The sequence below is a fragment of the Sinocyclocheilus grahami genome, unplaced genomic scaffold (genome assembly GCF_001515645.1).
Source record: "Sinocyclocheilus grahami isolate Dianchi unplaced genomic scaffold, SAMN03320097.WGS_v1.1 scaffold326.1, whole genome shotgun sequence".
NCBI classification, from domain to species: Eukaryota; Metazoa; Chordata; class Actinopteri; order Cypriniformes; family Cyprinidae; genus Sinocyclocheilus; species Sinocyclocheilus grahami.
The window spans coordinates 214,335-226,390 of record NW_015505505.1 but is presented as its reverse complement, the minus strand read 5'-3'; the positions used below and the strand labels follow the sequence as shown (position 1 = coordinate 226,390).

The 12,056-nt window shown below is 33.6% G+C and overlaps 2 protein-coding genes across 2 annotated transcripts in view; both read left to right on the top strand.

Annotated features, from left to right (window-relative positions):
- The window catches only part of LOC107602407 (FERM and PDZ domain-containing protein 2-like), a 26,734-nt gene that overhangs the window by 3,600 nt on the left and 11,078 nt on the right, over nt 1-12,056 (top strand). The window contains exons 5-19 of the mRNA XM_016294901.1: nt 555-728; nt 2,305-2,374; nt 2,502-2,571; nt 3,731-3,869; nt 3,967-4,038; nt 4,146-4,320; nt 5,213-5,348; nt 5,428-5,566; nt 6,354-6,506; nt 7,937-8,122; nt 8,736-8,895; nt 8,983-9,139; nt 10,394-10,451; nt 11,366-11,525; nt 11,613-11,769. Coding sequence (XP_016150387.1) covers nt 555-728; nt 2,305-2,374; nt 2,502-2,571; nt 3,731-3,869; nt 3,967-4,038; nt 4,146-4,320; nt 5,213-5,348; nt 5,428-5,566; nt 6,354-6,506; nt 7,937-8,122; nt 8,736-8,895; nt 8,983-9,139; nt 10,394-10,451; nt 11,366-11,525; nt 11,613-11,769 — 2,006 coding nt within the window. The remainder of the gene's footprint in view (nt 1-554; nt 729-2,304; nt 2,375-2,501; nt 2,572-3,730; nt 3,870-3,966; nt 4,039-4,145; nt 4,321-5,212; nt 5,349-5,427; nt 5,567-6,353; nt 6,507-7,936; nt 8,123-8,735; nt 8,896-8,982; nt 9,140-10,393; nt 10,452-11,365; nt 11,526-11,612; nt 11,770-12,056) is intronic.
- Nucleotides 11,241-11,825, top strand: LOC107602433 (FERM and PDZ domain-containing protein 2-like). The gene is made up of 2 exons (XM_016294927.1): nt 11,241-11,525; nt 11,613-11,825. The coding sequence occupies exons 1-2, from the start codon at nt 11,318-11,320 to the stop codon at nt 11,771-11,773; spliced, it is 369 nt and encodes a 122-aa protein (XP_016150413.1). The 5' UTR covers nt 11,241-11,317; the 3' UTR covers nt 11,774-11,825.

Sequence of the window (12,056 nt, the reverse complement as noted above, 5' to 3'; positions counted from 1 at the left end):
ATACTGTATATATAATTCTTTTTTTCAGTTTTAGTTATTTCGTTAAATAATACATCAGTTTAAGTGAAAATGAGAAATGTTGCTTTGGCTACTAGCTGAAAAAAAAGTTTAGGTATTTTTGTATTTTATTTTATTTTAGGTAATGTTTATTTTATTTCAAATAAAAAAATGTTTTTTATGGTTTTAATTTTAGTTTAAGTTTTAGTTAACTATAATAAGCTTGGAGATGAATATTGCTTAGTACTGTACCATGAAATCTACACAAAATACAAAATAATAAAGAAAAATTAAACTATAACTATAGTACATTAATTTCATTAAAAAGTGTCATGGTTATTAGTCACAAGAATGAAGTGGCAGAGGGTTAAAGTCAACATCAAATCAAATTGAACACTTTTTGTTCCTTATTGGATGATACGAATCCCCCTTAAAGTTTTTTTCAACAAATTAAATCAGCATTTACATTTGTCAGTGGTCAAAACCAGCTAAGCCTACAGTTAGTGCACCTTTAACAAGTGTAAATTGAAGACTTATTGCACCTCGTCTCCCGACAGCCCATCCGGCTCAGCGACAGCCTGAACAGTCTTTTACTGAGCATGTGCGAGGATGTGGCTCACAAACGGGTGAAATTGCTGACAGTGCTGGAGACGTGTGAACAACACCATAAGACCACCGTCCTGCCCCGGCCACAGAAAGCCATCAGACAGATGGCAGAGGATGTTCTGCAGGTAACTGGGAGCTGGGTGGTTAGTCATTTTACCATATGTGACCCTGGACCACAAAACCAATCTTAAGTGTCAGTTTTTCGAAATCGAGATTTATACATCATCTGAAAGCTGAATAAATAAGGTACGTAAATTTGTTAGGACAGGACAATATTTGGCTGAGATACAACTATTTGAAAATCTGGAATCTGAGCGTGCAAAACAAAATCTAAATATTGAGAAAATCATCTTTAAAGTTGTTCAAATGAAGTTCTTAGCAATGCATATCACTAATCAAAAATGAAGTTCTGATATATTTACGGTAGGAAATTTTCTAAATATCTTCATGGAACATGATCTTTACTTAATATCCTAATGATTTTTGGCATGAAAGAAAAATCTATCATTTTGACCCATACAATGTATTTTTGGCTATTGCTACAAATATCCCCCAGCGACTTAACACTGCTTTTGTGCTCCAGGCTCACATTTGGTAACACTTAATTGTGGTTTAAAAAAAAAAAAACATTACCAGCACTGAAACTAATACAACAATCTCTCCCTGTAGGTTCACTAAAAGACTCTGTGTATCTTACATATTTTAGTGTTTGTAATAGTCAGCTACACTGAAAATAAGCTGGTGTAGGATTTATTTTCAAACAGTTTTCAGTCAGAAATTGCCAGTAAACTGCATAAATAAGTGCAAAGAAATGGTGTTAAATAAGTGCGTTTGAGTATTTTTTTTTGCGTATAAATTTAGATAATAATAGTTTTTATAAATACATTTAAAATAATTTTTTTAAGTTCTTGATAATACAGTGAATTAAATGATCTTAGTATAGAATAATTGGGTTTTTTTTCAAATGAAAATTAATTAATTTGTTTGTTTGTTTGTATGTTATTTCATTCAATCACCATTAAATAGACATTAATGTCTATTTTGGATAATCCAGTGAATCTAGTAATTCATCTAATTTATTTATTTTTTTATTTGGAACTTCATGAACGCAAACATTTTTTAACACAATAATTACACTTAACACACTGTATTAAACATTTAGTAGAAAGACTGAAATAGTATCATTTTCTTGTAAAACATACTCCAGTAATCTTTGTTTTATTTACAACTTTTACCCAACATTGTAAATGTTCAAACTTTAGGCAGTTTTCACCTTGAATATGGATCTGACATGTTTACTTAAAGGGGACGTTTTGATTTTCTGAGCAGTATGATGTCACACTGCTCAGGCCCCGCCCCCGGCTGCTAGCATGTCTCCGCCCTCATCCGTTTTCTCGGTGCTCGAGCAGCTGTAGCAACAACAAGGTCTCGTAAGCAATGCAGGTGTTTTGTAGTTTGATGTAAAAGTGAACATAGCACAACTACAACATTAGCTCATTAACATTTAAAGAGACATGCACCGAAACGGCTCACTGTGAACAGAGCTGTTCTTGACAAGTTGTTATACACGACCGTTGAGGAATTCTAACCAAAGTATGTTACAGACATTTCAGGAAGACCTTAAAGAATCATACCAACTTGTGGACAATGAGCATCCGATGTCCACTTTAACAGAAACAGAGTATTGTTTTTGTTTTCTAGGCTGAAAGAAACCCAAATGATTCTGCTCATCTTACAGACCGAAGCCAGATGGTTAGAGAAAGACTTCGAGGTATGTTTCTCAAAATTATTTTTTAAGAATAAACTGAATTTTTAAGAATAACCTCACAAAGTGGCATTACTCTTAAAATAAAGATCCATGAAATACATTGCAGTTTAACCCTCTTGGTCTGCATTAGGTGCTTCCCGTCAGAACTCTGTCTGGCCATTTAAAGGGAACAGCACACCGTCACCAGCAGACTTCAGCAGGTCAGCAGCTCTCAACTCATCCCTTCAACATCAGGCATGCCTGCATATGTTAAGAATCAACATCCACAAGTCCTTTTACTTACTTGGATTGTGAAAAGTGGGAGATCGGGATGGTGATTGGAGGGGAGGAGTCCAGAGTTTAGTTTTTTTTGTGATTCATCACTCAGAAAGGAAATTTGTTCCATAGGTGGAGTCATTTTGATCAAAGATCATGAAGGCAAGGTGTCTGTTCATTTCGGAGTAATTTACAATGATTAATTACACAGTTACACCAATAATGTGCATTATAAAAAGTAAATGTGATTTTAATTTAATGCTGACTTGATGAGTTTGGTAAATGCGGTTATTTCTCTGATTCTTGCTCTCTAATTTAAACAAGATGAGGAAATAATTATTTAAACCATGAAAAAGGTTTAACTCTGTAAAGCCTGACACATGAAATAATAGTCAATAGTTGTTTATTGAAACGTTAAAAAAATATATATTAAAACAAAAAGTATCATTTTTGATACTTCAGGCTTTTATAGGTCATATAGTATGATATAGCGAGAATATGAAGGAGAAAAGACACCTATATTTTATTTCATAAGCCCAAACTGAACAAATATATGTGATTTGGTGCAGATGCTGAAAGTTTTATGGTCAAAACGTAAGCGGTAATGTAAGATATGTATATAAATATCAGTTGTCACTCTATGTCTTCTTAGTAAAATGATATTTAAATGCTTAGTTTTATGATAAAAAACATATAGTGCAATGCAATCCAATGATGAGTGAGAGATGAACAAATAAATGTTCCTCAAAAGCCTGATGATCATATTTGAGACTCACATTTGAACATGATTTTTCTAAAAAATAAAAGGGAAAAAAACCTACGTAGCTTCAGTCCAGTAGGTGTTCATCTTGAAATATTATTAACAATGTAAAAGTTATTCTTATGTTTACTTTATAAAAACCATTTGACAGCAAAAAGACTCGTGAAGCACACCAGCTGAAGCTGGACGTTTGTACAATTAGAGTAAAACAAGTTTAAACTATCAGTCAGACGACAGAAGGCATGCAGATTGTGTGCGGCAGGTTTAACATGTTGATCATTCCGAGGCCTTAGAGATGTGCTTTATAGGGTTAAGATCCAAACTCACTGCTCTTCATCTTCTAGAAGTCATAGTTCACACCAAAGGAGCAGAAACATGACATGGCTGAGCCAAAGTCCTGTTCCTGACAGACGGCGCCACTTCAGCTCAAGGTCAAATCAGCTGTTTGGCTCTTCATTTAGCCTTAACGAACGGAAAATAAAGGTAAGGGACTAAATGTGCCTAAATGTGAAATTTCTCTCAGGTTATAAAACGTTCCATTCAGGATCACTGAGTAATTCTCGTCTGTGTTGGTCCTCAGGATGCAGGCCCAGAGTTCATCCAAATGCTGGAGGAGCCTCTGGTGGATTTAGAGCTGCCTAATTCTATTGTGGTCGGTTTAATATCGCTAAGAGCAAGAGTATTGGCTCGACACCAAGCAATCTGTTACATAATACTAAGAAGGGTTGCACTTATTTCCTCTCTCGTTCCACCCCCCAGTCAAACAAAGGGAGGTCACCATCAAACCAAAGGGACTTGACAGTGATGATGCCAAACGGACAGAACATTCTGCTCAAGTGTGACGTCAAGTCCCGAGGAGCCGACGTCTTTGATATGATCGTCGCTCATGCAAACCTCGTGGAACACTTTTACTTTGGCCTTGCATATAGTGATGGTAATACACCTAGTTTTGGTTTGGTGCAGTGATATTTTAGTATCATTATAGTTTTTTATTATTGAATTCGTTTTTATTTTTATGTTTCCTCTTTTCATTTTCATTTTAGTTAACCTTTCACTAATTTTGTTGTGTTTTTTGCCTTTTTTTTCATACTTTTTATATATTTCATATTTTATTAAAGTTTTATTTTATTTAAGTTTTTATTACATTTTTATTTCAGTTCTAGTTATTTTAGTACATCAAGTTAAACTAGATTTTTTTATATTTTATTTCAGTTCATGTCAATCAGTTCGTGCCATTTTTTTTATTTCAAGTAACAAATTTTGATTTTCATTTTAGTTACCTATAATGACCCTGGTCTGGTATTTTGAATATAATAAAAAATATATTATTATAAATATGAATATTAAAATAATTGATTTTTTTTTTAATATAATACATAATATATTTAAAAAATATTTATAATTCTGATATTGATGTTGGTTTGTGTATATATATATATATATATATAAACTTTTTTAGATTTTATTTGATTTCATTTAACATTTATTTCAAGTGACAAAATTGTGATCCTTTTACTTTTAATTTTAGTTAACTATAATAAAGCTGGTATGGTATTTTGAATATAATAAATACATATTTTGTTACATTTACATTTAGTCATTTAGCAGACACTTTTATCCAAAGCAACTTACAAATGAGGACAATAGACGCAATCAGAACTAACAAATTAATAATTTGTTAATAATTTTCAAATAATTAAAAAAATATGTAATATATAATTTAATATATAATGTTTAGTATTTCTAATTGTCATACTGATGACTAATTAGGTCAGTGTGAAGGATGCTTTTGTATATAACTTATAGTATTTTTTTCTCTTTTTCAGATAATGAATTTCTCTTTCTTGACAATGACACAAAAATATCCAAAGTTGCCCCTGGCACCTGGAAAAAAGTGCCCTCTGCCACATTTGTGCTTCATTTCCGCATCAGATATTTTGTGAATGACGTCTCTGTTCTCCTGTAAGTCTCTTCCTGTCCCTCATTTAATGGTGTGTTTCTATCTGTCACTGTTGTCTAACTTTGCCCTTCATGGCGGCAGACACAAGCTGACCCGTCATCAGTACTATCTCCAGCTGAGACGGGACATTCTGGACGATCGTCTGCCCTGTAATGAGGAGACCTGCTTGTTTCTTGGTGCCTTGGCTCTTCAAGCCGAGTTTGGGGACAGTGTGCCTGAGGTATCACTGAGATATATCATTATAGTGAATAAGATTCTATTTTTATATTTTCTGTTTTCTTTTAATTAAGGTCAGGTTGTATGTTTTTGTCTTTTTTATTAATTTTAATAAATTTTTGCTTTTTTATATATATATCTTTATAGTTTTTATTTGTTTTAGTTTTAAGTTTTAGCTAATTTAGTCCATCAGCTTAAACTAAATGAAATTAAGAACTGTTGCCTTGGCAACTAGCTGAAATAAAATACGTTTTCAATTTGTAATATTTTATAAAATATATATTTTTTTGATTTATATAATCTGATTTGTATTTTTTATGTAATATATATTTCTGATTTTGATGAATAATTTTGTCAGTGTGTCAGCTGAGTTTGTTTACAATTTTATTATATATATATTTTTTTTTTCAGATAATGAAAATGTTATTATTTTATATTATGTTCAAGTATTTTATTTCAGTTTCTGATTTTTTTTATTTCTGATTTTAGTTAACAATATTAACCAAAAATGACATGATGGCATTGCTATGATTTATTCTCAGTGTTACAGTCATAAATACTTAATAGTGCTTTAATCTCTATATCTGTGCAGTGATGTCACACCTTTCAATGGTGCCAGAGAAGATAAAAATAAATAATATTACGTCTTCAGGAAGCATTGAGAACGTATCAGGTCAAATTTCTATTAAGCAGATGCTAGATGGTTTTGTAATGAACTAATTTAATGTAACATGTATGAGTGTATACTTGGGTTAGAAAGACTAAAACACAGTTTTCTGTGTCTTCTGCAGGTCTGGGGGAAGAACTACTATCAGCCTGAGCATTACGTTTCCAAGAGTGTTTTACAGAAAATGGCAATGCCTTGCCTGAAAGAAGAGTTGCTACAGTTACACGCCAGCAATGCAAACATGAGTGCAGAGGAGGCCGAGCTGGAGTTTCTCAAGGTTACATTCACTTCTGTGTTTACTGACAGCACACACAGTATGTCATTAAATGCCATCATCATTTCATTTTACTCTTTCATATGACGTATGTAGGGCAGGCCGGTGTTAGCTGGTACACATTTTACTCTAGTGAACATTTCTATTCAACATTTAACCCTAAGAATCCTCATTATTACAAAGGGGCATGTTGTCACATAATATGGGGTAAGTTGTCACAGCCATTAAACAGCCTATTAGGCTTTTCAATTCAGTTAAAACAGGAAAGCATCTATGAAACAATAAAACTGCAAGAGGTAACATACAGCAACATTAAACATGATAAAAATGTGAAAACATGACATAAAAAAGCACTTCATCTTGAGAGTACAGTTTAAATCTACTTTTCTAAGTTTATATCATTGTGGTTTCATTGTGTTCATTTCTTTATCTAACAGCTACAGTAAAAAGAGGACAGAATTCATGCAAAAATAATATTAATATTAATAATTTGATAGAGTTTAAAGTTAGAGAAAACACACTTTTGCATAATTAGACATTTGACTCAAAAACCTCATGAGATATATGTTTTAACAAGTTTCCTAGGTGAGAGCTAGCTTTTATTTAACTTGTTAAAGTACTTTTTATTTTTACATTATCCATTATATTTTGATATTTTAAATTAACTTTTAATAATTGTATATTTTTGTAATATATATATATATATGTATATATATTACAAAAATATACAATTAATACAATTTAACTAAAGTTCTCAAATGTTAATTTAAAATATAAAAATTAAATGGAAAATGGAAAAATAAAAAGTACTTTAAAAATTAATAAAAGCTAGTTTAGTGTAGTAAATTTAGTTTAACTTGACATACTAAAATAACTAAAACTAAAACTGAAATATGTAGAAAATAAATATATATATATATACGGTATATATACTTATTTTCTACATATTTCAGTTTTAGTTATTTTAGTATGTCAAGTTAAACTAAATTTAAATAAGACATGTTGCCTTGGCAACTAACTGAAATGAAATATGCTTACATATTTTTTTAGATCTTACTTTCAAATAACAATTTGGAGTCAATGAAGTCAGTTCTTGATATTTGAACTTCTAATGCAATGAATTTCAGACATTTTTAAGTGTGACTTAAGTGTCCAAATAATTTTTGGGGCCACATTTTTGAGTGAAAATAAAGAACGAGAAGGATGGAAAATGTGACAGCTGCATTTGTTCGTGCTGCATGTGACAAACTGCTTTTCATCTTGCCATCTTGCATTTATTCAAACCCATAATGACTGTACGGGCTGCAGGCCAGATATTTTTACAGACTCCATTAGGTCTGAACAGCTTTTCTGGATGCGATGATGGCTGGTGGGTGTCCTGCATCACATAATCTGTCCAAATGACTTGGCAGCGCTGCCTAACTCCTCCACAGAGCATCCAGCAGCTTCCGGAGTACGGTGTGCTGTTTCACCGCGCGGCCCGTGAGAAGAAGCCCGTGTTCGGAGAGCTGCTGCTGGGAGTGTGTGCCAAAGGAGTCATTGTGTATGAAGTTATTAATAACTCCCGAACCGCAAGCCTTAGATTCTACTGGAGAGAGACGACCAATATCACCTCAGCTGTGAGTCAACAAACACCGTATCATTTAGGAAGATTTTTGGTATTTTTGTTATGAAACAACAGCAAAAATGTTAAAACACTTCCCCCTGTCCATGCTTAATGTGCGCACTGTGAGAAAGGTTGATTTTTCCTTGAATAGTATAAGAAGTATACAGTATAAACAGTTTGATTCCATCATACTCATTTTTGTCCAAATTTATTATGTTATTTAAAAATATATAATTCATAAACACAATGACTTAAATACACGTCTTCTATGAGGAAAATGTTTTCCACTAAATTCTAATTAATTTTGATATTTCTTCTAGGGGTTTAAAGTCCTAAAATTAAGACTGTAAAATACAGATAGACAGACAGACAGACAGACGATAGACACACAGACAGATGATAGACAGACAGATGACAGACAGATAGACAGACAGACAGACAGACAGATAGATAGATAGATAGATAGATAGATAGATAGATAGATAGATAGATAGATAGATAGATAGATAGATAGATAGATAGATAGATAGATAGATAGATAGATAGATAGATAGATAGATAGGACCACATTGAATCTGATGCCGTTACTCCACATAATATTACTTACTTTGTTCTCATCGACACAGCGACATAAATTCATCATTGAGAGCAGCACCAGCAAAAAGAAGCACATCTTTCTGACCGAAAAGTCAAAAGTTGCCAAATACCTGTGCGACCTCTGCTCTGCACAGCACAAGTTTCACAAGGAGATGAGCTCCCGCCAGCTCACACGCAGCCTCGCTTCAGGTCAGTCACAGCCAACATTTTCATATATTCTTAGTTGGGCTTTACTATAGTTGAGCACAGTCAGCAGCCGTGTGCATATGTCTGTAGAGGAGAGTATGGTGCAGTATGCAGCCGTGTGCAGGACTCAGAACGACGAGCACAACGGCGGACGCCTCGACGCCTCCATGAGCAGATTCTGTGAGGACGTCGCTTCCCGCATCGAAGCAAAGATCAAACAACAAAGAGACTTTCTAGACCACACAGGGTGAGGACAAACGGCACAGATCACACGTAGCCACTATAATCATGACCACGTCTGTGTGTCTCTCTGAAGGTGAAACAGGCTAAATACTTTTTTATTTTTCGTGCACTTGTCAGTTTTGAGATTTTGCTTCCATAACATGACTTCTTTTAGTCTAGTTGAAAGAAAACATCCCAAATACACATTTAAATGATTATTTGAAGTGCTTCTGTGGATTTCGATTAAAATACATATCTTTAAAGGCCGTTTTCTCAAAATGAGTTTGTTTCTCCACTTCAGCAGCACTTTTAAATTTTACAGTTTTATTCCTGTCTATATTAAAGGTTTTTACAGAGGGGTTTGTTGATATATCATCCACACTGAATTATATAACATTTTTTATTTCTACTCTTTTTCTTCTGGATGTTTACATTATTTTATTTTTATTTATGTAGTAACTTTTTGGGATTTTTTTTTTTTTTTACCTTTTTGGGATGTTGAACCCAGTCAAAAATAACCACCCTATAAAAAAATTGCTTATACATTTATTACTATATTATTGCCAAATATTGGATTCAGTCTTTTTATCGACTTGTTTTCTTTCAGTTTTGAATTTCTTTTGTATTTATTTTATTTTTATTTATGTAGTAACTTTTTGGGATTTTTTTTTTATTTACCTTTTTGGGATGTTGAACCCAGTCAAAAATAACCACCCTACAAAAAAATTGCTTATACATTTCTCGTTATGCTATATTATTGCCAAATATTGGATTCAGTCTTTTTATCGACTTGTTTTCTTTCAGTTTTGAATTTCTTTTGTACTCTGATTGATGGTAGGCTTTAATGATCTGAGCTTATGCACCTCAGTTTTTGAGTGAACATTGCCAAACTTATCCACAAATAAGACTTTTTCATTTAAAAACTAAGGTTTAAGCTCAGATCAATGAGGCCTACTACCAATCAGCCCCAAAAAGAAATACAAAACCCGTGCTAATTGAAAGAAAACAAGTCGAGAAAAAGATCGAATCCCAGATTTGGTCATAATATCGCATAATTTTTTAAAAGGTCGTTCAATTTTGACCAAGAACACAGAATCAGGTAAAGCATTTTCATCACAGCACATGGGTCAATTAGATAAAGCCTTATTTGTAAATTTTTAGATATAACATTTCAGAAAATATGTAATACACTGTTGATTATTCAATAGGGCAAAGTATGATATCTATTCGTTAAAATTTGTAATTATTCACCTATAATGTCTGTTTGTTTCACTTCTAGATCTCAAAGTCCAGCGTTTCAGAGAAGCTCTTGTAGCATATATCAAAACATTATTTATGCATTTGTAATTGCAGGTTAAATGCATTCATGTCTTGCATTAAACAAAATACATGTGTGTAAATACATCTAAATGCCACAGCTTCTGTGTTGATTTAATTTGCTTGGTAACAGCCCAAATGTCTTATTATTCTAATTCCCTGATTAAATGTAAGAATTTTACTCAAAAGATAATGGACACTTTTAGAAAAAATGGCTTTATAAAGGTAAAAATGCCCATAAAATGCAAAAATCAGTTTAAACTTATTGGAAAAGATTAATTTCTATCAGTATGAACTGACCACCACACAGAATATGAAGAATATTAAAAACATTAGGAGTCAGCCGTCTTCAACACAATAACACACTCAGCAAAATATCGTCTAATTATCGTTATCGATAAAATCCCATAAAATATCCAGATATAATTTTTTGTCAATATCGCACACCCCTAGATGACAGATAGATATATATAGATAGATAGATAGATGACAGACAGACAGACATACATACAGATAGATGACAGACAGACAGACAGATAGATAGATTACAGACAGACAGATAGATAGATGTATGACAGACAGACAGACAGACACACAGACAGACAGATAGATAGACAGACAGACAGATGACAGACAGATAGACAGACAGACAGACAGACAGACAGACGACAGACAGACAGACGATAGACAGACAGACAGACAGAAGACAGACAGACAGACGATAGACAGACAGACGACAGACAGACAGACGATAGACAGACAGATGATAGATAGATGGATAGATAGATAGATAGATAGATAGATAGATAGATAGATAGATAGATAGATAGATAGATAGATAGATAGATAGATAGATAGATAGATAGATAGGACCACATTGAATCTGATGCCGTTACTCCACATAATATTACTTACTTTGTTCTCATCGACACAGCGACATAAATTCATCATTGAGAGCAGCACCAGCAAAAAGAAGCACATCTTTCTGACCGAAAAGTCAAAAGTTGCCAAATACCTGTGCGACCTCTGCTCTGCACAGCACAAGTTTCACAAGGAGATGAGCTCCCGCCAGCTCACACGCAGCCTCGCTTCAGGTCAGTCACAGCCAACATTTTCATATATTCTTAGTTGGGCTTTACTATAGTTGAGCACAGTCAGCAGCCGTGTGCATATGTCTGTAGAGGAGAGTATGGTGCAGTATGCAGCCGTGTGCAGGACTCAGAACGACGAGCACAACGGCGGACGCCTCGACGCCTCCATGAGCAGATTCTGTGAGGACGTCGCTTCCCGCATCGAAGCAAAGATCAAACAACAAAGAGACTTTCTAGACCACACAGGGTGAGGACAAACGGCACAGATCACACGTAGCCACTATAATCATGACCACGTCTGTGTGTCTCTCTGAAGGTGAAACAGGCTAAATACTTTTTTATTTTTCGTGCACTTGTCAGTTTTGAGATTTTGCTTCCATAACATGACTTCTTTTAGACTAGTGGAAAGAAAACATCCCAAATACACATTTAAATGATTATTTGAAGTGCTTCTGTGGATTTCGATTAAAATACATATCTTTAAAGGCCGTTTTCTCAAAATGAGTTTGTTTCTCCACTTCAGCAGCACTTTTA

What these genes read in the sequence shown, in the direction of transcription:
- LOC107602433 (XM_016294927.1), top strand. Translation starts at nt 11,318, where the DNA reads ATGCCGTTACTCCACATAATATTACTTACTTTGTTCTCATCGACACAG. An exon ending in CACACGCAGCCTCGCTTCAG is followed by an intron (nt 11,526 to 11,612) that starts GTCAGTCACAGC and finishes ATATGTCTGTAG; the next exon opens with AGGAGAGTATGGTGCAGTAT.